The sequence below is a fragment of the Lonchura striata genome, chromosome 4, assembly GCF_050655825.1.
Source record: "Lonchura striata isolate lonStrDom1 chromosome 4, ASM5065582v1, whole genome shotgun sequence".
NCBI classification, from domain to species: Eukaryota; Metazoa; Chordata; class Aves; order Passeriformes; family Estrildidae; genus Lonchura; species Lonchura striata.
The window spans coordinates 2,264,627-2,286,060 of NC_140706.1; the positions used below are offsets into that span (position 1 = coordinate 2,264,627).

The 21,434-nt window shown below is 68.9% G+C and overlaps 3 protein-coding genes across 6 annotated transcripts; 2 read left to right on the forward strand and 1 right to left on the reverse strand.

Annotated features, from left to right (window-relative positions):
• Window positions 1-3,372: 3,372 nt before the first annotated feature.
• PCGF1 (polycomb group ring finger 1) lies at window positions 3,373-6,594 on the reverse strand. 4 transcript variants are annotated; one of them, XM_085577449.1, is made up of 9 exons: window positions 6,480-6,594; window positions 5,525-5,630; window positions 5,270-5,422; window positions 4,870-4,941; window positions 4,681-4,789; window positions 4,532-4,565; window positions 4,356-4,439; window positions 4,200-4,280; window positions 3,373-3,554 (listed from the first exon to the last, which is right to left on the reverse strand). In XM_085577449.1, exons 1-9 carry the CDS (start codon window positions 6,573-6,575, stop codon window positions 3,507-3,509), a joined length of 783 nt encoding a protein of 260 aa, XP_085433575.1. In that variant the 5' UTR covers window positions 6,576-6,594; the 3' UTR covers window positions 3,373-3,506. The 4 variants fall into 4 exon arrangements, 2 of the variants coding, with proteins under 2 accessions (XP_085433575.1, XP_021382506.1); XM_021526831.4 differs by having other exon boundaries at window positions 4,356-4,442; XR_014954587.1 differs by having other exon boundaries at window positions 3,396-3,764; window positions 3,847-4,280.
• A 7,441-nt stretch (window positions 6,595-14,035) lies between these two features.
• Window positions 14,036-18,514, forward strand: TLX2 (T cell leukemia homeobox 2). Its single transcript, XM_031504637.3, has 3 exons — window positions 14,036-14,462; window positions 16,681-16,918; window positions 18,161-18,514. The coding sequence occupies exons 1-3, from the start codon at window positions 14,081-14,083 to the stop codon at window positions 18,375-18,377; spliced, it is 837 nt and encodes a 278-aa protein (XP_031360497.1). The 5' UTR covers window positions 14,036-14,080; the 3' UTR covers window positions 18,378-18,514.
• Window positions 18,515-19,655: 1,141 nt separating this feature from the next.
• LOC110468735 (alpha-internexin-like) lies at window positions 19,656-21,090 on the forward strand. The gene is made up of 3 exons (XM_031504598.3): window positions 19,656-19,919; window positions 20,482-20,606; window positions 20,670-21,090. The coding sequence occupies exons 1-3, from the start codon at window positions 19,704-19,706 to the stop codon at window positions 20,719-20,721; spliced, it is 393 nt and encodes a 130-aa protein (XP_031360458.1). The 5' UTR covers window positions 19,656-19,703; the 3' UTR covers window positions 20,722-21,090.
• The last annotated feature ends 344 nt before the right edge of the window (window positions 21,091-21,434 follow it).

Sequence of the window (21,434 nt, forward strand, 5' to 3'; positions counted from 1 at the left end):
AGGGGCTGCCGGTGCTCGGTGGCTCTGTCGCCGGTGCCACTCGCCCTGTCAGCACCGAGCAGCTGGGACCGCGCCTCCGGGCTCCCGGGCAGTCCGGGAATGCCGGTGGCAGGGGCGGCTCGGTGCCACGAGTGCTCCCATCAGCAGCACGATGCTCCGAGCGATCCCGGGGTACCCCCAGGTGCCGGCAGGGCCGGTGGGGTCCCGGGGGCGGCACTTTCCCAGGCCCTGCCATGACCCCTCTGTCCGCAGGAAGGTGCCCCCCCTTCCCAGGCCGGCGGGCATCCCGGTGCCAATGCCGGTGCCCACATCCTCAGGAAACGGGCAGGAAACACGGGCCCGGGGGTGAGGAGGGCACAGGGTGGGGTGGGCTAGGGAGGGATCAGCGTGGGCCCGTCAGAAACCCCCGGCGGCATTTGGAGTCGCTCAGGCGGTGACAGGAATTAAATTGCGTTTGGATTTTCTCATCGGCTTCATCACGACGCTTCGTTAAAACAGGGAACGTCCCCGCGCTTGGGTATGTGGCGGCGGCTCATTCCTGTCGCGACAGCTCATTCCCGTCGTGACAGCAGCGTGCCCGTGCTGCAGGACACGGAGGGGATGGGTGGGCACCACAGGGATGGATGGTGCCCATCCCATCCCATCCCATCCCATCCCATCCCATCCCATCCCATCCCATCCCATCCCATCCCATCCCATCCCATCCCAGTGGGTGTCGTGGGGTGGTGGGAGGTCAGGATGTGGGGCAATACTGGTGCCCACCCAGCCCATCCCGGTGCCCACCCAGCCCATCCCGGTGCCCACCACGTTCAGGAGGCCGGGCATGGCCCCTCACCCGGCAGTGCGGTGTGAGGGTGCCGGGGGTTCATCTGTCTCTGTCACGGCTGCGAGGAGCCGGTGCTGCCGGAGCATGGCGGGGACGGTGCAGCCTGGAGGGAGTTCTGCACTGCCGGGGGGCTCAGCAGCCCCGGGTCCACCCCATGTGCCCATCCCCAGGTCAGGGCAGCGGCTGGGGGATGAGCGGGACCCCCAGAGTGGGATTCCGTGGGGCTGGTGGGATTTCTGGGGTTTTGGAAGGGGTTGGGGATGAGCCAGGGGAGGGGTGGGGGGGTGTGGAGTAGGAGGGGGCAGTGCTTGGGAACATTGGCATAAAAGGGACGGGTGATGCCCTGCCTTCCTCCCCGGGCTGTGCTGTGCCCCCAGTGCCCCCCACAAGGCACAAGAGCTGCCGGGCTGTGGAGGGTGGGGACTTGAGGGGTCTCTCTGTGGGGTCCCTCCCACAGACACCCCCCACCCAGTACGGGACCTGCAGCCCCCTGGCACATCCCTGTGACACCGTGAGTGGATCCCTTCACCTCTCACCCCATATCCGAGCCCTGGGACCCTCCAGGCTGGGGGTGCCACCATCCCCACTGGGTCCCTGGGGGTCCCACATAGCCAAGGAGCTCTTAAGGGTCCTGTCGCCCTGGTCACATGGGTCCATGCCCAGATCCTCTCGGGACCCCCCGACAGCCCCCCAGGTTAAGGACAGGGGGACGGGGGGCTCAGGTTTCCCTCTCTGCCCGGCTGGAGCCGGGGGCCATTAGCCCCCTCGGAGCATGACGGGCCGGGGGGACATCAAAGCGCCTTCAGCTTGACCGCGCCTTGGGGGTACGGGAACATCCCCCCAGTACCTGCCCCTGCCCCGCTGGATCCCCCAAGCCTCATCTCCCCCCCTCTCCGGGGCAGCCCCCGTGGGCGCTGGGGCCAGGCCGTGGGCGGGGGGCTCATTTACCAACGTCAGCCCCGCAGTTGGTTTGAATTAGGCTCCTCCGGGGCTGGCGCTGATAAGGGAGGGGGTGCAGGGCTGGGGGGGGGGCGTGGGGGGCTCCGGGGGGCTTCCTGCTCTGCCGTCTGTAGCTGGCTGCCAGAGCCGCTGCTGACAGACACAGGGACAGCCCCCGCCTCGCTACCCCTGCCATCCGTCCATCCATCCATCTGTCCCTCCATCCATCCGTCCACCTACACGCCTGCTCCCCCACAGGCAGCCCCCCGTTTGGACCCCCGTCCTGCACCCCCAGCCCTCCAGCGCTGTTTGGGATCCTCATCCTGCTCCTCCACTCCTCCAGCCCTGGTTGGCACTCCCACACTGCACCCACAGCCCCCTGGTGCCAGCTGGGATCTCTGTCGCACACCTCCAGCCCTGCATCCTGATTTAGGATACCCCACCCATCCTTCTGATCCCATTTGGGACCCCCATCCTGCACCCCCACCTGTCCATCCTCGGCTGGGACCCCAGTCTTACACCCCAATCCTTCTGGCCCTGTTTAGAACACCCATCCTGCTCCCCCACACCTCCAGCCCTGTCTGGGACATGCCCCAAACCCTCTGTCCCTGCTCGAGACTCCCCAAGCCCTCCAGCCCTACTGAGCCCCCCATCTTGCTCCTCCAATCCTATTTGGGACCCCCATTCCACAACCCCACCCTTCCCTCTCCGGCTGGGACCCTAATCCTGCACCCCACCGCTCCAGCCTCATTTGGAACCCCCCTTCTGCCCGCCCACTCCTCCAGCCCCAATTGGGACCCCCATACCCGGATGGCCTCGCAGCCCCCGGGTTTCCCTTCGTCCCTGTGGGGGTTTTGGGCGGGCGAGCCCGGCCGCCCCCGCCCGGTGAGCGATGGCCGACAGCTGGGCCGGGCCGGGCCGTAACCGGATCCCCCGGCAGCGGCGGCGGCGCGGGGCACCGAGCTGAGTGCGGGGCCGGGGATGAAGGATGGGTCACGGCGCACCCGGTGGCTCCTGGACCGTGCCCACCACCGTTCGGCAGGCGAGGATGGAGGGGTGATCCCCGACAGCCGCCCGGCACAGCCCGGCACCGGCACCGCAGAGCGGGGTCAGCACCGGGGGGCTTCGAGCCCCGTGTCGCAGCCAGGGCCCCACCGGAGCCGCGTTCCCGGGATCACCGGGATCACCGGGATCCGGCACCTGTTCCTCCCGCAGCCGTGGGTCCCAGCCCCACCCCGGGGACACCCGCGCCCCCGGGACCGCCCGCCCGCAGCTGTGCCCGAGGATCCAGATGGCGGAATATTGTCCCGGGCTAATTAGGGCCGCGCGGGGCGGGGGGGCTGCGAGGTTCTCCCCTTCCCCCGGCAATCAAAGGGCCGATGACTTCATTAAGGCTCATTATGTGGGGCGGGGGGCCGGACACGCGCCCGGTAGCCGTGACGGGATCGCTGTGGGGAGTGCCCGCACGGCTGAGCGGGGCTGCGGGGGAATGGGGACCGGGGGGCTGCACAGCCCCGCTGCACACAGTGCACCCCCGGCACCCCACGACTCAGCGCCCATGGGTGCAGCCCATCAAGGGGTCTCCACAGCAGCCCCCAGCTCCCCTCAGACAAAGCAGGGACTCGGTTGTGGCTTTTCCACGGTTTTATTCCAAAAATAAATTCGAAGAAGGGTATAAGTTATGGGGGGTGGGGGGGCGGGAGCAGGGCTGTGCTGGGGGGGCAGTGCCCACCCCCTGCCCCTACCTCCTCTTGTCCTTGATGCTGTAGTGCAGCAGGAGGGGTGCAGGCTGTGGGGCAAGGCGGGGGGTCAGAGCTGGGGGATTCCAGCCAAGGACCCCCCCTTGGGGTAGAGACCCCAGATCCCAGCCCAGGGAGTGCCCCCGGGGTAGGGACTCCAAGCCTCAGCCCAGGGAACCCCCAGACAGAGACCCCCTCAATCCCAGCCCATGACCCCAAACCCCAGTCCAGGACTCCCTCCTAGGGCAGGGGTCCCAAACCTCAACCCAGGGACTCCTGGACTCCCATCCCATGACCCCAAACCCCAGTCCAGGACTCCCTCCTAGGGCAGGGATCCCAAACCTCAATCCACAGACACCCCACTCCCAGTCCACGACCAAAAACCCCAGCCCAAGATCCCCTTGGGGCAGAGACCCCAGCCCGGAAGTCCCCTGGTACAGGGACCCCAATCCCAGCCCAGGGACTCCCCTGGGGCTGCACCATAAACTTGGCCAACCCCTTTGGGAACCCCCCATTTCCTGACCCATGCAAGGGCCAGGAACCCCCCAAATCACCACTGCAGCCACTGACATTAACGATCCTCAATCCCTCAATGCCATAATGCCCCAAACCACCCCCAGAGGGTCACCCCACCACTCCCCCAGCAGGGTGAACCCCAAAACCAGAGGCTGCCATCTCTTATGATGGCTGCACACCTTGCCAAACCAGCGTGAGAGCCAAAGCTGCTTCATTGTCATGTGGTCGGGGAGGGGCTCGTTGTCAAACAGGATCTGCACCTGCACGGGGAGGCTGCATCAGGGGGGCCAGGACACCCCTGGGGGCTGGGACCCCCTCCCCGGACCCCCACTCACGTGCTGCAGGGACAGCCCCAGCCGGTGGCACAGGACCCTCCGCAGGTGTCGGATCTGTGCCCGCACCGAGCACCTCACGTATTTCTGCTGTGAGTGGCACAGAGGGTTGGGGGGCTGTGGGGGCCTCCAGGGACCCCACACACCCCTGCCAGGGGGCTGCAGGGATACCCACTCACCTGCAGCATGGCCTTGCTCTTGTCCTTGCTGGAGCTATGGTGGGAAGATAAAAGGACATGTGTCCAGGGTCTCACGGGTTGGGGGTCATGCCCAGTGTCCCCTGTGTCCCCTCCCCACCCCACTGAGGGGCTGCAGTCCCCGGGCTCACCTCAGTTTCTCCAGGCAGAGCGAGACGTGCTCGTCGTAGCGGAAATAGTGCGCGCGCGAGTGGTCAAAGGTGCTGTAGGGGAGCCCCATGGGGTCACCCCCCACCGTGTCTGGGGACACAGGTGGCACCGTCAGCCCCCTGTGCCGCCGACACTCCCCCAGCACCGCCCCCCGTGCCCCCCTGGCCCACCGTCACCGCTGGGCTGCGTCACCCGGTCGAGGCCACGGGACTGGTAGAACTCCCGGATCCGCTTCTCCTCACCTGCAAGGGACAGGTGGCTCAGGGACACACCTGGGGCCATCTGTCCCTGAGGGCAGTCCCTGGATGTCCCTCATGTCCCCCGAGCCCTCCATGTCCCCCAAGTCCCCTGAGCTCCCCCCAGGTTCCCCATGTCCCCTGAGCTCTCCATGTCCCCCATTCCCTGAGCCTCCCCATGTCCCCTGAGCTCCCCATGTCCCCCATGTCCCCCGTACTGTTCTGCATGCCATGTCCCCCATGTCCCCTGAGCCCCCCATGTCCCCTGAGCCCCCCCATGTCCCCCATGTCCCCGAGCCCCCCATGTCCCCAGAGCCCCCCATGTCCATCATACTGTGCTGCAGGCCTGGCACCAGCTTGTAGACGATGTCCTGCATGACCCTGTCCAGTTTGAGGTTGAGCAGCGGCTGCGTCTCGTGGATCTTGGTGTTGCACATGGGGCAGTACTTGCTGGTCTGCAGGTACTTCACGATGCAGCTCTTGCAGACTGGGGACAAGGACAGGTGTGAGGGGACATGGGCAGGTGTAGGAGGGGTGGGACCACACCCCCGTAGGCCTCACAGCTCCCCACCCAGGTGGGGATGCTCACAGGTGTGCAGGCACTCGGTGATGGTGGTGGCGTCGATGAAGTACCCGGCGCACAGGAAACACACGATGTGCTCGTTCAGCTCCTTCATCTTCACCTTCACCTCCTCCTGCGGGGACACCTCACTGTCACCTGGAGCATCCCAGACCACCTCCACCTGTCCGCTGGGGACCCCCGAGACCCCTCTCGTCCTTCACCTGGAACCCCTTAGCCCAAGGATCTTCTCCTGCCATTCCCTTAACATGCTAAAAAAATTGGATTCTGGGGAGTTGCACCCCATGTTTTGCTTTAATATGCCAGAAAACAGATTCTGGGGGGTTGGCCACCCCCGTCCTGCTAAGATATGTGAGAAAATGGGGCTTTGTAGGGATTGCCCCATGTCTTCCTTTATTATACCAGAAAATGGGATTTTGAGAGGCTGGCCTCACTGTCTCATTTTAATGGGAAAATGACAGAAAATGGGATTCCGGAGAGCCACGCCTCCTGTTTCTCTTATTATGCCAGAAAACAGGCTTTGGAGAGGCTGTGCCTCCTGCCTTCCATTATTACGGCAGAACATGGGATTTTGGGACGCTGCACCCCCTGTATGGCCGTAACATACCAGCAAACAGGACTGAGCACTCTGTACTCCATTATGACGCTAGAAAACTAGATTTGAAGAGCGCTGGATACCCTGTTTTTCCTTATTCTGCCAGAAAATGGGATTTTGGGGGTGCGGGGACACCCCCAGCCCAGCGCCTGCCCCGAGCCTTGGCCACGCCCCCTCCCACATGACCACGCCCCTTTCCCCATGGCCCCGCCCCCTCCCCTGGCCCCGCCTTCCCGCACCGCCCCTCGGTCTCACAGCGCCCCCCAGCGGCGCCACCGCGGCACCTCCCGTCCCCTCCCGCGCTGGCCCCCGGTGTCGCCGCCACCGGCTCCTCCCGCTGCCTCCCGCCCTCCCGGTACGGCCGCTCGCCTCGTTCCGCAGCGGGTCCATCTTGTAGACGGCCTGGAGCTGGTTCCGCAGCCGCATGGCGATGGCCATCGGGCCCCCCTGAGGAGGCGACGCCATCTTAGAGCCGCCTCCGCCTGTGGCCTCGCGCACTTCCGTGTTCGGGGCGGGGCCGCAGCGAGCGGCGGGACTACAACTCCTAGCGTGCCCCGCGTGTCTCCAGCCGCGGCGGGCAGCGCAAGCTCGGCCCTGTGCTGATCCTTCCTCACAACCCACCGGGAGAGGCCCGGGATCCCGCGAGCCCCCGCCCTCGTCCGTGAGGGGGAACCGCCGGGAGCCGCCGCCACCGGACCCGCCGTGTTTAGGGGCGGGTGTTCCCGGCGCCGGCCAATAGCGAGAGGGCGCGCTCTTGACGGACAGCAGCGGCCACCAATCAGAGAGGGCTCTGCGTGCGCGTGGTGCTGCAGGAGGCCGCCAGGGGGCAGCAGAGCAACGCGGGGGAACGGGAGGGGCGGGGGGGGCGCGGGAGGGAACCGGGGGGACGGGGGGGTCGGGGGTCTGAGGGGTTCTGAGGGGGTTTGAGGGGGTCTGAGGGGGTTTGAGGGGGTCTGAGGGGTTCTGAGGGGGTTTGGGGGGTTTGAGGGGGTTTGAGGGGGACTGAGGGGTTCTGAGGGGGTTTGGGGGGTTTGAGGGGGTTTGAGGGGGACTGAGGGGTTCTGAGGGGGTTTGAGGGGGTCTGAGGGGGTTTGGGGGGGTTGAGGGGGTTTGAGGGGGTCTGAGAGGGTGTGAGGGGGTTTGAGGGGTTCTGAGGGGGTTTGAGGGGTTCTGAGGGGGTTTGAGGGGGTCTGAGGGGGTTTGGGGGGTTCTGAGGGGATCTGAGGGGGTTTGAGGGGGTCTGAGGGGTTCTGAGGGGGTTCTGAGTGTGTCTGAGGGGTTCTGAGAAGGTCTGAGGGGTTCTGAGGGGGTCTGAGGGGGTCTGAAGGGTTCTGAGGGGTTCTGAGGGGGTTTAAGGGGGTTTGAGGGGATCTGAGGGGTTCTGGAGGCTGCGAAGGGGCACGAAGGGGACGAGGAGTCTGAGTGGGGCGCGGGGTACATGCGGGGAACTCGGTGTTAGCGGGGACCGTGAGGTGCGGGAGATGTGGGGGGGCTCCGGGGGTCTGAGAGGGTTCGGGAGGGGACACCGGGGTGTCCCGGCGGGGCCACAGGGTGAACGGCGGCGGCGAGTGCAGGGTCGGAGTGTGTGCCCCGGCACTTCGGGGTGCCAGGGTGCTCGCAGGTCGGGGTTCAGGCAGGGTTGGGGTGCTGGGGTGTCGCTGGGGTACCAGCGTGCTGACGGTTTTGGGGGTCGCACTGCTGTTGGTGCTGACATTTGGGGTGTTGGGTGCTGGCAGGGTTGAAGTGCTGGCAGTTCGGGGTGTCGGGTGCTAGGGTGCTGCCAGTTTGGGGTGCCGGTGTGGCGCCAGTTTGGGGTGCCGGGGTGCTGTCAGTTTGGGGTGCTGCCAGTTTGGGGTGCCGGTGTGCTTCCACTTTGGGGTGCCGGGGTGCCGCCAGTTTGGGGTGCCGGGGTGCTGTCAGTTTGGGGTGCCGGTGTGCTTCCACTTTGGGGTGCCGGGGTGCTGCCAGTCTGGGGTGCCGGGGTGCTTCCACTTTGGGGTGCCGGGGTGCTGCCAGTCTGGGGTGCCGGGGTGCTTCCAGTTTGGGGTGCCGCCAGTTTGGGGTGCCGCCAGTTTGGGGTGCCAGTGTCCCGCCAGTTTGGGGTGCCGGGGTACCGTCAGTTTGGGGTGCCATGGTGCTGCCAGTTTGGGGTGCCGGGGTGCTGCCAGTTTGGGGTGCCGCCAGTTTGGGGTGCCGGTGTCCCGCCAGTTTGGGGTGCCGGGGTGCCGCCAGTTTGGGGTGCCAGCGGAGCAGCCCGCGGCCCCACCCGGCGCAGCCGGAGCCACGCTAATGAAGGTTTGGCTCAGGGGAAGCAGCGGCCGCGCTAATGCGGAGCCGAGCCGAGATCCCCACGGCCCCTCACAGTTCCCCACGGCTCCTCACCGACTGTGCAACACCCCCGGACCCCAGACCGGACGGCGGGGGAGGCTGGTACATGCCAGGGAGTGGGAACGGGCAGAGGAACACGGCGAGACACCCGAGCAGGGGCTGGCACCCACCACCCCAGCATGGAGCTCCTGGCACGCAGCCGCGCTGCCAGCCCTGCTCCGGCACCGGCTCCGCACGGGCTGCCACGGCCGGGACTGTTCGGGTTTGGGGCTCCTCGATGCGTCCCGGTCATTGTTATGGTCCTGGTCATGATCCCGGTCCTGGTCCCGGTCCGGAATACGGGTCACAGCACTTACTCTACCGCTCAGCTCCATCAGTGTGCCCAGTCCAGCCGCGCTGTCCCCCCTGCTCGACCGGAGCGTCTGTGCTTGGCACCGTGCATCACCGGCCGAGCCCCGGTCACCCCGGTGCCAGCCCCTCGTCCCGGGAGGCGCACGGTGTGTGGCCGAGCCCCGGGACCGCACCGGGAGCAACACGAGCCCCTCCCGGTGCCGGGGGCGCCGGCGGGCAGAGGCTCCGGACCAGCCCCGGCCCCGCCGCCCGCCCGCCCCCTGCCCGCGCCTCCGGGGAGGCGAGAGCGCGGCGGGGGCCGGTGACCCCCGGCTGGGGAGGGTCCGGTCCCATCTGTACCTGCCAGGAGCCATCCGGGGAGGGGCGGGGGTCACAGCGGGGCCAGCGCGGCCCCGCGGCGGGGCAGCATCGCTTTCTGCCGCCGCCGTGAGGAGAATCGGCACCGGCACCGCACCCGGCAACGGCACCGGCACCGCACCCGGCAACGGCATCGGCACCGCGAGTCCCGGCCGGGCGAGGAGCGGGCTCTGTGCGTGGCTCTGGCTTGGGGACCGAGGGCGGAGAGCCCGTCCCGGGGCTGGGGTCCCGGCAGCCGGTACTCCCGGAGCCTCCCCCGCCAGGCGCGCACGGGCGAGGCCGCGGATCCATCTCGCCGTTAATAATTGATGGCGAGAGCCGCCGGGGCTGCGCGGGGCTCCGAGGCCGAAGCTTTTAGCCCAGCCCTGCTCAGATATTCAGCTCCATTTCCGCGGCAGGGCCGGGGCGGCTCCTTCTGGGAAGCGCTGCCGGGCGCTTTCCCGGCCGGACCCCTCGCTGGGGCTGAGCGAGGCTGGGCTGAGCTGGACGCACTCATGACCGCAAGTGGTGCAGGGCAGCAGCGTTAACTCCCCCTCAACCCCCTCAGGTGAATAGGGATCCCCCAAGGAAGGAAGGCAGGGGATCCCCAGGTTGGGCAGGGGTCCCTGTTAGATCCGGCAGGGGTCTCCCAGGGCGGATAGGGGTCCCCTATTAATCCCTCTGAGGCGGGCAGGGGTCCCTATAGGGCAGCGGGGGCTGGGTGCTCATGGACTGAGCTCTTGCCTAATGCACCGAGTACATCTGCAGAATCCAATTAACCTTCGATAACGAGGCCCTGAGCGACGCGGCTGTCAGCGGCCACCAGCCACCGGCACGCTGTGGTCCCCCGACGGGCAGCAGCCCACCAGGACGGGCAGCGCTGGCACCTGCAGCCCCCAGGCCGGGCAGACCCCACAACAGCCCCGGCTGCTGTCGGACCCTGGGGAGATGGGGTTGGGGTACGCGGGCACCCTGAGGGCACCCATGGGTGGGAGAGGGGACCGGTGTGCCCAGCCAGCAGCAGGAGCGGGGGGGCTCTGTGTGCCCCCCACTCCCACAGCACTCCCTCCTGCTCCCTGCTCCATCCCTCACCCCACCGAAAGCCCGGGGGCTCTCAGCTCCCGCTCCGCTGGCATCCATCACATCTGCAGCCCCCCAGCCCCAACCGTGCCCCCCCCCCCCCCAGCCCTTCTGACCGCGGAGCTGGGGCCCCCGGAGGGTTTGAGGGGGTGACCCGTGCTGCACCCCCAATCCGGGACCCCAGAACCCAGTGTCCCCCGCCCCGGGGGCTGCAGCCTGGCGGTGCCCGGGGGGGATCAGCCCCCCAGCCGCCGGGTGTCGGCGTCACCGTGCAGCCGCCCACGCACCCGTGTGGCACCCGGCTCCTCCCCGAGGACGCCGCGCAGACGCCGAGGGCCACCGTGACGTCCGAGCGGGCGACTCGGCCGTCGGGTCCGCGGGAGTCCCGTGGCCGCAGTGACCCAACCCCACGCCGGTCCCGTCCCGGCTCTATCCCGGTTCCATCCCCACTCCATCCCGACCCCATCCCGTCCCGATCCCCATCCATCCTCATCCCAGCCCTCCCGCCGTGCCAGCCGGGTCGGGGTGGGCACCGCGCCCACCGGCTGCTGCCGCCTCACCCCGCGCACCCCGTCCGGGTGCCGGCGCCCGCGGCGGGCGGGCGGCGGGGGGCACCGGGAGTGTTTCATGCGGTTAAGAAGTGTCTGATTGAGGCAGGAGGCGCCAGCAGCTCCCCCGGGAGCCGCAAGCCAAGGACTGGAGGACCAAATGCAGGCTAAAGTAATCCAATCTGGGCTGGTTCATCTAATTAGCCCAGAATTAACCCAGCAGCCAGAGAGGAGCTGACTGTCCCTCCAGTTTGCCAGCGGGTTTGGGGGGAAGCGGGAGGAAGAAGGGGACGTCCAGCGGTAATGAGATTACGGGGGGGAGCGGGCGGGAGCGGGCGTGCGGCAGCCTCTGGCCGGTGGGAACGTGGGGCCCTGCCAGATCCCCGCCGCTCCATCGCCGTGATGGCCGGGGCACCGGGCCGGCCGCCGGCGGCCCCGGGGACAGGCAGGGACCCGTCCCAGTGACCCCCGCCCCGGCAGCAGCTCCCGAGCCCGCGGCTTCCCCGTAGGGAACGGGAGCACCGGCACGGCCGGCACCGGGGACGTGGCACCACGAAGCTACTCAGCTGCACCGGCAGCCCCAGGGCCACGGTGGGGGACGGGGCAAGGAGTCCCGGCAGCTTCGGGCAGCACCTCCGGGTGAGGCGGGCAGAGGCCAGACCCCACAGACCCCATGTGTGACCCCCTGCTCTCAGGGGCAGAGCGGCGTGGAGGGCGCGGGGCGGGGAGATGCTGGTGCGGCTCTGGCGGTGGCAGGGCCTGGTGCTGCGCTGGCTGAAGGCTGATTCGTTCCTGGAACTGGGCAAATGCCCTTTTTTCTGCCCCATCCCCTCCAGCTGTCACTGCCACCCACAAGAACTGTCAGACCCAGCCCCATGGGATACGAGCGGGCACACACCGAGGACACGGAGGTCCCTGCTATAGTTGAGAAATGAGGAAGGGTCTTTACTGGCCCACTGAGGGGTTCCGGGTACAGGGACCCTGCCTTGTCCCCACGGTGGCTCAGGGGACCCTGGGGCAGGCACAGGGACACGGCCTCCTTCCAGGTGGCCCAAGGATCACGGGGAAGACAGAGCCAGTGGCACAAGGTGGTGACAGTGAGGGGACTTTGGCTGGCGGGGTCCCTGGGTGGGAAACACCCTACACCCACAGCCAGGGTGGGAAGGGGCTTAGGACTCCTTGAGCACCCTCAGTTCTTCCTACACCCTTCCAGGGCAGCCCTGGGCAGGGGGGCTGCTCTGGCCGGGGGTGCCGCCTGCAGACCCCCGTGGGCGTGGGGCGGGCCCTGGCGCAAGCAGACACCGGGAGAGCCCGCATTGCCCCGGGCCCCGTCCCAGCCCCCCAATCCATCTCCCAGCCCGGCAGATTCCAGCCCCTGGGCACGGCAACATCTGCCTCCTGCTCCGGGTTCAATTAACCTGCTGCCGCCTCCTCCTCCGGCACCCGCCATTTCCTCCCACTGCCACTGTCACCACCACTGCCGCCGCTGTCACCGCTGTCACCGCCACTGTCGCCGCCATGGCTGCACCCCGCGGGGTCACTGCGGGTCCCTCTGCCGCAGCAGACCCGGAGCCGGTGGATCTTTCCAGGTGGAAAAGCCACAGTGGGAGCGCTGGGATTTATCCCGGCACCTGCGGGGTTGCGAGCACGAAAAGCCAGAAAGCCGCGGCGCTTTGCAGGGCAGGGTCCCGGTGTTGCGTCCCCCTCCCCTTCTGGGCACACGAGGCTCCGTCGGTGCCCCGGTGTGGAGAGGAGCAGCTCGGCCGTTCCCGGTGCCGTGGTGGGCTGTGGGCACGGCCGAGGGTGGCACAGGCGTGTGTGCCAGTGCAGTCCCGGTTCCCGCAGAGCCGCGGCTGCAGGGACGGGTTCTCCACACTGCGGCAAGCCTCGGACCATCCGGTGCCCCCCGGTGCCCCCCGGTGCCTGCGGTGCCCCTGGGATGCGAGGTGCCCCGGGGTGTGCAGTGCCCCCGGGGCGGCAGCTGCAGCCCCCGGTGCTGCCGTGATTTACAGGCGCAGGCCTCGGTAATGTCATTTGCCCCAGACCGGTGGCGCCAGCCGCCTCCGCCCCGCCAGCCCCTGTCCCGGGGCCGTGACCCGCTCGGGAGCCGCCGGGAACCCACCCGCGGGGCCGCCGTGTCGCTGTCGCGATAGTCGTCGGAAGACCCGACCCAGCCCGTGCCGCTCTCTGCTGCCGTTACCGGGCTGGGCTCTGTGACCGGGAAAGGCGGGGCGGGGAGCAGGGGTCCATCCCAGGGAACGGCGGGGTCGGGAACCGGGGTCTATCTCCGGGAATGGCGGGACCGGGGGGATGTCGGACTTCATCCCCCTGCACAGTCTGGTCCGTGGAAAACGGAGTCCGTGATACCGGGAACGGCAGGTCCCGGGGAAGGGGGGGTTCATGGCCCGGGAACTGAGGGTCGGCGTGGGGTCGGTGCCCCGGGAAAGGCGGTTTCCTGGGAACTACCGGCAATGGCGGCTCGAGGAGATTGGGATCCATGTCCCGGGGTGTGTCCGTGTTCTGTGAACGGCGGGTCGGAACAACCCCCGGGTCCCCGCACCGGGCTCCCGGGCCTCCGGATCCATTCGCTCCCGTATGGACAGGCTCGGCGGGAACCGGGCTCGGTGCGAAGCCTGCGCACCTCGGGCTCTGGTCCGTGCGCCCCGCGATAACGGCGCCGGGGCAGGGGCCGCTTCGTGCGCCCCGGGAAGGGCGGCTGGAAGCGCCGACGGGGCTGCGGACGGAGCGGGGACGCGAAAAGGCGCAGCGCTGCTGCCCGATGCGACAGCGGCTCCGCTGGACCGGGTAGGCGGTCGGGCGGACGCCCCGGCGGGGGCGAACGGGTACGGAGCCCGTCGGTGCGCGGGGGACGTCCGGGAGCCGTGCGGGGCACGGGCGCTCGGGACTCGACGGGCCCGTCCGCCGGTCCCGGAGCCGGGGCGGGGGCCTGGAGCGGCAAGGAGGGGGGGGTCCCGGGGCAGGGGCGGGGCCCCGGGCTGTCAATCACGGGGCGCGGCCGCCAATCAGGGCGCAGGCGGTGGGAGTTCGGCCGGTCCGGATGGAGCGGGGCAGAAAAGCGCGTCCCGCCAGGGCCCGCAGCCAACCCGCGCTCCCGCCCCGGGGCCGCCAGCGGCGGCGAGCCATGCCCCGCACCCTGCCCCGGGCTCGCACCCGCACCCGGCACCTGCCCCGCACCTTGCTCCGGGCCCGCACCCGCACCTTGCACCGCGTCCTGCCCCGCACCGGGCGTTCCGCGCCCGTCGCCGCCGCCGCCCCCCGCCGCCCCCCGGCCATGCCCGCGTCCCACCGGCTCTGAGCGCGGCCGGGATGGAGCGGGAGGGCGGCGGCCCGGGGCCCCCCGCGCCCCACGAGCCCATCAGCTTCGGCATCGACCAGATCCTGGGCGGCCCCGAGCCCACGGGGCCGCACCGGGCGGCGGCAGAGCCCGACTACGGGCTCTACGGGAGCGGCTACGGCCCCAGCGGTCCGCTCGGCTCCTACAACCTCAACATGAGCATGAACGTGAGCGTGAACGTGACCCCCGCGCCCGCCGCGCCGCCCGCCGGAGTCATCCGCGTCCCGGCGCACCGGCCCGCGCCCGCCGCGCCGCCCGCCGCGCCCGCCGCGCCGCCGCCGGGGCCCGCGCTGCCGGGGCTCACCTTCCCCTGGATGGAGACCACCCGCCGCATCGCCAAAGACCGGCTCTCAGGTGAGCGGGCGGGACGGCTGCTGGGGGCTACCGGCGGCTGTTGACGGCTCCGGGGACTCGGGCGGCACCGGCCGCTCCCGCCGTTCCGTCGGGGCATTGCGCGGTGCGGGGCGGACACGGGGATCGGACGGGGATGGCGGGCACCGTGCGCTCCACAGGTTCTCGCAGCGCCCGGTCCTCGCCCGCCGCCGTCGGGGCCTGCGGAAAAGGGTCGGGGTGGACGCGGCTACCGGTGGCTCCACCGCGGCACCGGGCAGGGTCCGGCGGCTGCGGGTGGAGCCCGGGGGTCCCGGCGGGCTCCGGTCTCGAGCTCTACTCCGTGTCTGGTCCTTCCCCGGTTTGGAGGTGCCGGTGGTGACCCTGTGCCACCGAAACAGGGAGGCTGTGGGGAGCCGGGGTGTGGAGTGGGAGCTCTGTGGGGACCCCCTTGGAACGAAAAGTGGGGTGGGGGCTCTGCGGGGTGTGAGATGTGATGTGGGGGCTCTGTGGGGACACGGTGCAGGGTGGGGGGACCACCGTGGGACTGAGGACAGAGCTCATCCATGCACAGAGCAGGTGTCCCACGCCTTGTGAAGCCCAGAGGATGGGGACGGTGGTGGAGGGGTACCTGTGGGGTGGCTGGGATGGGATCCCGGATCTGAACGTGCAGGGATCGGTGCGGAACACAATGCCAGTGGTGTGGGAGAGGCCGGGGCAGCCATGTGGGTGTTGTGGAGGCAGCGAGGGGTTGAGATATACTGCTGAGTGCCCTGGTGGGGGGCTGAGCAGCAGTGCTGGGGTGGGGGTGTTGGTTGCAGCACCCGAGGAGCAGGAGGGGTGCTGAGGTTGGGGTCGTGGGTGCTGGGGACCCCCGGCCTGGCTCAGCTCTGCTCCCACCCAAGATGGCGGCACTGCCACGTCCCCAGTGGTGTGGCTGCATGCGGGGACAAGGCTGGAGGCCATGCGGGGCCGGTGGCCAAGTCCCGGCCATGTGGGCGATGGGGCGGTGTGGGCCGAGAGGTTGGGGACCCTGGGGGTCCCGCCCGGGCGCCAGCAGAACCGTGTTCTCCTCCCGGCCCACCCCGCCATCGCGGCGGTGACGAAGCACCGTCCCCGCGCAGGGGTGGCGGGTGACGTCCTCGTCTCCTGCCTGGCGCCAGCGTTGGGTGGATGGGGCAGCCCCTCCCCGGCACGGGCTCTCCCAGCCGCAGCCATCACTCAGCACCCCCGGCCTTGGGGTGGGCTGCGGGCAGGAGGCATCTGGTCCCGGCGAGGGGCCGCCCCGTGCGGGGAGGGGGAACGGGGGCCTCCGTCCCCCCCGGCTGCACGGCTCCACCTGCGTCAACCGTGTCCGCCCCCGCCGGCGGCCAGGCGGCCTCCTGGGTGCGGGTGGGAGGCAGGCTCTGTGGGTGCCAGGGGCCCCCTGGGGTGCCGTGGGCTGCACCCACATCCCTGTGCCACGGGGGCCTGTGGCTCCATGGCCAACCACGGTCCTTGCCCACGCGGTGCTGGCCCTGGTGGTGGCCGCGGTGCCATGGCGCCATGGGGACGTGGTGCCGTAGGGTCATGGCTTGGCCGAGGCGCTGCCAGAGTAGGAGGGACACAGGCGTTGAGGGCTGACCCTGCCAAGCCTTCAGTTTCCTCCATGCTGCTTCGCTGTTCCGACGCTCCCTGCAGCTCTGGCAGCTTCTGGGGCTGGGATGTGGCACGTTGGTCTCACCAGGGCTGGCTCACACCTCAGCTGGGCAGGGACATCCCCTTCCAAGCCCCTGGCAGTGGCCAGCCCAGGAATTGCTGGCCCATGGAAAGAGACTCTGCCTGCCAACAGCTTCTGTGGCCCCATCCCGTCACGGGGAGGGCTGGGCAGCTCCTGCAGGGTGGCAGAGGCTCCTCGGGGGCTGCGGCAGGGCTCGGTGTGAGGGGAGGGTGGGTTTGTGCAGCCGAGCTGGATGGTCCTGCGTCAGTCCTGTGACCAGGCCAGCCCATCCACCCCGACATTCCGGTGCCACGCGGCTCGGGGAACGACTGTGCCGCGGGGTAGGACAGGGGATGGGTCCTCCCTCCTCAGGTGGGGACAGCTCTGGGTGTCCCCCTCTGCTACCCTTGCAGGCAGCACTGGTGGCTCCCCTGGAGCTCCCAATCCCCATGGCCCCGAGCCCCCTGGCATCCCCCCAGGGTCCCGCTCTGCTGTGCTTTGCCGATGTCACCCCGAGCCCCTCTCACCCCGCTGTCCCCCCAGCCGCGCTGTCGCCCTTCGCGGTGACGCGGCGCATCGGGCACCCGTACCAGAACCGGACGCCGCCCAAGCGCAAGAAGCCGCGGACGTCCTTCTCCCGGGTGCAGATCTGCGAGCTGGAGAAGCGCTTCCACCGGCAGAAGTACCTGGCCTCGGCCGAGCGGGCCACCCTGGCCAAGGCCCTCAAGATGACGGACGCCCAGGTCAAGACCTGGTTCCAGAACCGGCGCACCAAGTGGAGGTAATGGGGACTGCCCTGGGGTAGCCGCCACAGCCATGATGCTCACACCCCTCCGGCAGACACCCCAATATCCCTCTGGCAGACACCCCAGTGTGTCCCTCTGGCAGCCACCCCAATGAGTTCCTCTGGCAGACACCCCAATATCCCTCTGCCATCCCAATATCCCTCTGGCAGACACCCCAATATCCTTCTGGCAGACACCCCAGTGTGTCCCTCTGGCAGACACCTCAATGTGTCCCTCTGGCAGACACCCCAATATATTCCTCTGGCAGACACCCTGATATCCCTCTGCCATCCCAATATCCCTCTGGCAGACACCCCAATATCCCTCTGGCAGACACCCCAGTGTGTCCCTCTGGAAGACACCTCAATGTGTCCCTCTGGCAGACACCCCAATATATTCCTCTGGCAGACACCCCAATATCCCTCTGGCCGACACCCCAATGTATTCCTCTGACAGACACCCCAATATCCCTCTGACAGACACCCCGATATCCCTCTGGCAGCCCCAAACCCCACATCCCTCCAGCAGCGAGCCCCGCATTCTGGGGCCCCGAGGCTGGCACTGGGATGGACTGGGGATGGATGGCATGGGCTGCCCATCACCGTGGCCTCCCCGTGCACTGCTGGTTGAGCTCTGGTGGTGGTGTGGGATGTGGCAGCAGTAAGGGGACGAGGGACAGCGCTGTGGGGCGGTGGGCAGGTGGCAGTGCCAGCAGTAAGGGTTCGACGGACAGCGCTATGGGGCGGCGGGCACGTGTGTCGCTGTCAAGGCAGGACGGGAATGAAGAGACTTGACTCAGAAGGCTGTGAAAGTAAAACTCCGATTTATTCAAAATACCCTGCTCTTTTATACAGAGCTTTGTAAGGACCAAATCCATTGGTCCTGAAGTGAAAACAATTCAAAGCATTGGTGTACAGTGCTTGACGCACAGTGATAGAACTTAACTATAAACAATGTGAACAACAAGAGAGATAAAAGATTATTTACATTCTTTCCCAGCTCTTTCCCAGGCTTCTGCCTGGATAGAAACTCTTAGTTTCTTTCTTTGACTGAATCTGAGACCCACACACGTGGCAGTGCCAGCTGTGGGATGTGCCAGCAGTAAGGGGACGAGGGACAGCGCTGTGTGGCAACGGGCAGGTGGCAGTGGCAGCAGTAAGGGGACGAGGGACAGCGCTGTGTGGCAACGGGCAGGTGGCAGTGCCAGCTCAGCCCGTGCCCACGGCGGCTGTCCGCAGGCGGCAGACGGCGGAGGAGCGCGAGGCGGAGCGGCAGCAGGCCAACCGGCTGATGCTGCACCTGCAGCAGGAGGCTTTCCAGAAGAGCCTGGCGCAGCCGCTGCCGCAGGACCCGCTCTGCATGCACAACTCCTCGCTCTACGCCCTGCAGAACCTCCAGCCCTGGGCCGAGGACAACAAGGTGACGTCGGTCTCCGGGGTGGCCTCTGTGGTGTGAGGGGCCCCTGGGTGCCGCTGATGTGCCAGGAGGTGGCACTGGGAGCCCGCTGGGCTCTGAGCCTGGACCGTGGCGGGGAAGGGGCTGCAGCCTTCCTGAGAGCCCCGCACTGGCAGCCCCCTCCCCGCCATGGAGAGCCCCCCAGGACCATCCAGGAGTGAGGCCGTGCCCCTGTGGTTGGACTCAAAGCTTCACCGAAGCCCACCTGGAGCACTGCTATGGGCAGCCCCCCGCCCGGACCCCCAGGAACCCAGGGGTGGGCTCCCATGCCCTATGGACCTCTGCAGCCCCCCGCCCGGACCCCCAGGAGCCTAGGGGTGGGCTCCCATGCCCTATGGACCTCTGCAGCCCCCCGCCCGGACCCCCAGGAGCCTAGGGGTGGGCCTCTGCACCCCACAGATGTCTGTAGCACCCTGCTCAGACCTGTGGGAGCCAAGGGCTGGGCATCTACACCCCATGGACACCTGCAGCTCCCTGCCTGGACCCCTGGGAGCCCAAGCATGGCTCCCCCACACCTGGCAGGGTTCTGCAGCTCCCCCCACCAGCAGCTCCATGGGTCACGCTGGCTCCCTTTGAGCCCACCTGGAGCAGGGCAGGGCGTGGACCTCCCATTCCTGGTGCTGGAAGCCCCCCCACCCTGCCAGCGGGGTCTGACCCCCCGCACCACTTGCCTTACCCCGGGAGGAGTTTGCCACCTCCGGCTTCCATCTGTGGACGAAGGACTTGGCCACCCCGGCCCCAGCCTGTGGTGGGACAGACTGAAGATCTGGGCCCCCGGACCCCCACCCAATGGTCTGGCAGCTCCCTGGGCCCGGACGTGCCCTTGCAGCCCCCTGCCGTGGGCTCGGGGTGCCCCCCATGCCGAAGGATCGCACCGGTCCCTGACACCCCCCGGGACTGCCGCCACCTCCCACAGACTGAGGCTCGGTGTGACCCACAGGACACTCGTGGGGTGCAGAGGGGCTGAACCCCCCCTTCTTCTGGCACATCTCTGCACCCCTCCCCAGTGACCCCCTAAGTGGGGCTTCCCCCTGCCAGGAGCATCCAGCCCGACTCCAGCCTCTGTTGATGATGATGATGATGATGATGATGATGGAGGGAATGAAGGGTGTGGGGAGATAACAACGATGACCTTGACCCTGAACTCGACCTTGCCCCCCACCCCACTGCTATCGGCGATGCTGCAGCCCCTCACCCCACTTTTGGGGGGACAGGCTTCTGCGGGCTCCCCCTCTCCGTTGCTGTCGGGAGGAGTCGGACAGCCGGTACCGGCGGGATTGGCTACGGTTCCGTGACGCGGAGGGGTGGAACCGCATCACCACCGGGATGAGCGCGGCCGAGGGCCGGCCCCGGTGCCGCTGGGGCGGCGGCGGCGGCGGCGGCGAGGCGGTGCTCCGTGCCCGTGCTGAGGCCGCCGGTTACCGGAGGCTGCTGCGAGCCCGAGCCGCCGAGGTGGAGGCGTTGCGGGGCGCGGTGGGCGCGTTACACCGGCAGCTGGAGGGGCTGCGGGACCGGCGGAGCGGGGAGCTGGCCAAGTACCAGGTGCGGGATGGGGGGGCCGGGGGGCGCCTGGGGGGCTGGGAGGGAGCGGGGCTGGGGGCTGGGATGGGAGGAGGGGGGTGGATGTTTTTGGGGAGGGGGCGGTGCTGGAGCTGGATGCCCGGAGGGATGGGGAGAAGGCGGGGTGGAGATGGGGAGGGGCGGGGGTCAGGGGTCCGGATGGAGGTGGGGGGCCCCGGGAGGCAGCGGGAGCGGCAGCGGGATGCGATGGGGGAGTTCAGGTGGGATTGGAGGTGGGGTTTGTGTGGGTCGGGCCATCGGGTGTCCCTGTGGGTGGCTGTGGGTGCGGAGCTGGGGATCCCGTGGGTCCCTGTGGGGTGGGGGCTTAGGGGTCCATGTAGGGCGGGGGTCTCCCCGGGGATCCGTGCGGGGTGCGGAGTTCCATGCGTCAGGGGTGCCGGGAGTCTGTCTAGGCGGGGTTCGAGGGGATCGGGGGTCGGGCCGGGGCTCTGGGGAGGGGTCGGGGTGCGGGCGGGGGTCCCCGTGTGCGGGGGGATGCCGGGGGTCGCCCCGCGGCCCCGGCGCTGCTGACGGCCCGGCTCAGGAGCGGGTGGCGGAGCTGGAGCGGGAGATCGGGGCGGCGGAGGCGGAGATGGCCCGGTGCCTGCGGGAGTACCCGGCACTGCTGCGGCTGCGGATGGCGCTGGAGGCGGAGATCGCCGCGTACCGGTACGCGAGGGGGGCGCGGGGAGCACGGGGGGCGAGGGGCTTAGCCCGGCTCTTCTTTTCCAGGGAGATGCTGGAGAGCGAGGAGCTCCGCCTGGGCGGCTTGGTCCCGCCGTGACCGGACCCCCGGAGCCCCGGTGCCACCACCGGACCCCGGCCCTGCCGTTACCACTGGACCCACGGTCCCGGGAGCGGATCCTCAGCCCCACCACCGGAGCCCGGTTCCTCCGCCGGACCCCAGACCCCCGAGTCCTGCGGCCCGGGTCACGATTCCCCGGGACCCTCTGGACCTCTCTGGACTCACGGAGCCCCGGTCCTTCTGCCCCCCCGTTCCACGGGTCTCCCGGACTTGTGCGTGCCCGCCGGCCCCGGGATCCCGGGAGGGCAGCGCCGGGGGGGACACACACTCACCAGCCTCTCCGGGGTGGGGGTCCCGGCCCAGACCCGTGTGGAAGCACCTCAATAAAGCCCCGTGGCATCACCCGGAGCCGGCCCGGCTGGAGGGGGGTGGGCAGCACCCCCGGCTGTGCTCCAGGGGTCTGTGGGGGGCTCATGGAGGGGTGTGGGGTCCCTCCTGCCTGAGGGTGCAGCCCCTCACCCCCGAGCTGGGCGCGGCACGGGGACACTGAGGGGACGCATTGTGGGGTCACAGCTTCGGTAGAAACGGAGCCCCCCCCGTGGTGAGGGGTGGTCGCTGATCCCCCCCAATGTCAGCGGCGCTTTAGGGTCAGGATGGGATCCTGCTCCCCGGGGTGTGGCCGCGGGGTGCTGCTCCTGTGTCTGGGGATGTTGTCCCACCGCAGACCCCAGAAAGGAGGCAGAGCTGGGTGG

Coding starts and splice junctions, on each gene's coding strand:
- PCGF1 (XM_021526831.4), bottom strand. CDS start 6,575: ATGGCGTCGCCTCCTCAGGGGGGCCCGATGGCCATCGCCATGCGGCTG. Junction 4,942..5,269: donor GGTGCCAGGCCTGCAGCACA/GTATGATGGACA, acceptor TGTCCCTTGCAG/GTGAGGAGAAGCGGATCCGG. Junction 4,790..4,869: donor GACGCAGCCCAGCGGTGACG/GTGGGCCAGGGG, acceptor CTGTGTCCCCAG/ACACGGTGGGGGGTGACCCC.
- TLX2 (XM_031504637.3), top strand. CDS start 14,081: ATGGAGCGGGAGGGCGGCGGCCCGGGGCCCCCCGCGCCCCACGAGCCC. Junction 14,463..16,680: donor CGCCAAAGACCGGCTCTCAG/GTGAGCGGGCGG, acceptor CTGTCCCCCCAG/CCGCGCTGTCGCCCTTCGCG. Junction 16,919..18,160: donor AACCGGCGCACCAAGTGGAG/GTAATGGGGACT, acceptor GGCTGTCCGCAG/GCGGCAGACGGCGGAGGAGC.
- LOC110468735 (XM_031504598.3), top strand. CDS start 19,704: ATGAGCGCGGCCGAGGGCCGGCCCCGGTGCCGCTGGGGCGGCGGCGGC. Junction 19,920..20,481: donor GGGAGCTGGCCAAGTACCAG/GTGCGGGATGGG, acceptor GGCCCGGCTCAG/GAGCGGGTGGCGGAGCTGGA. Junction 20,607..20,669: donor GCGGAGATCGCCGCGTACCG/GTACGCGAGGGG, acceptor CTTCTTTTCCAG/GGAGATGCTGGAGAGCGAGG.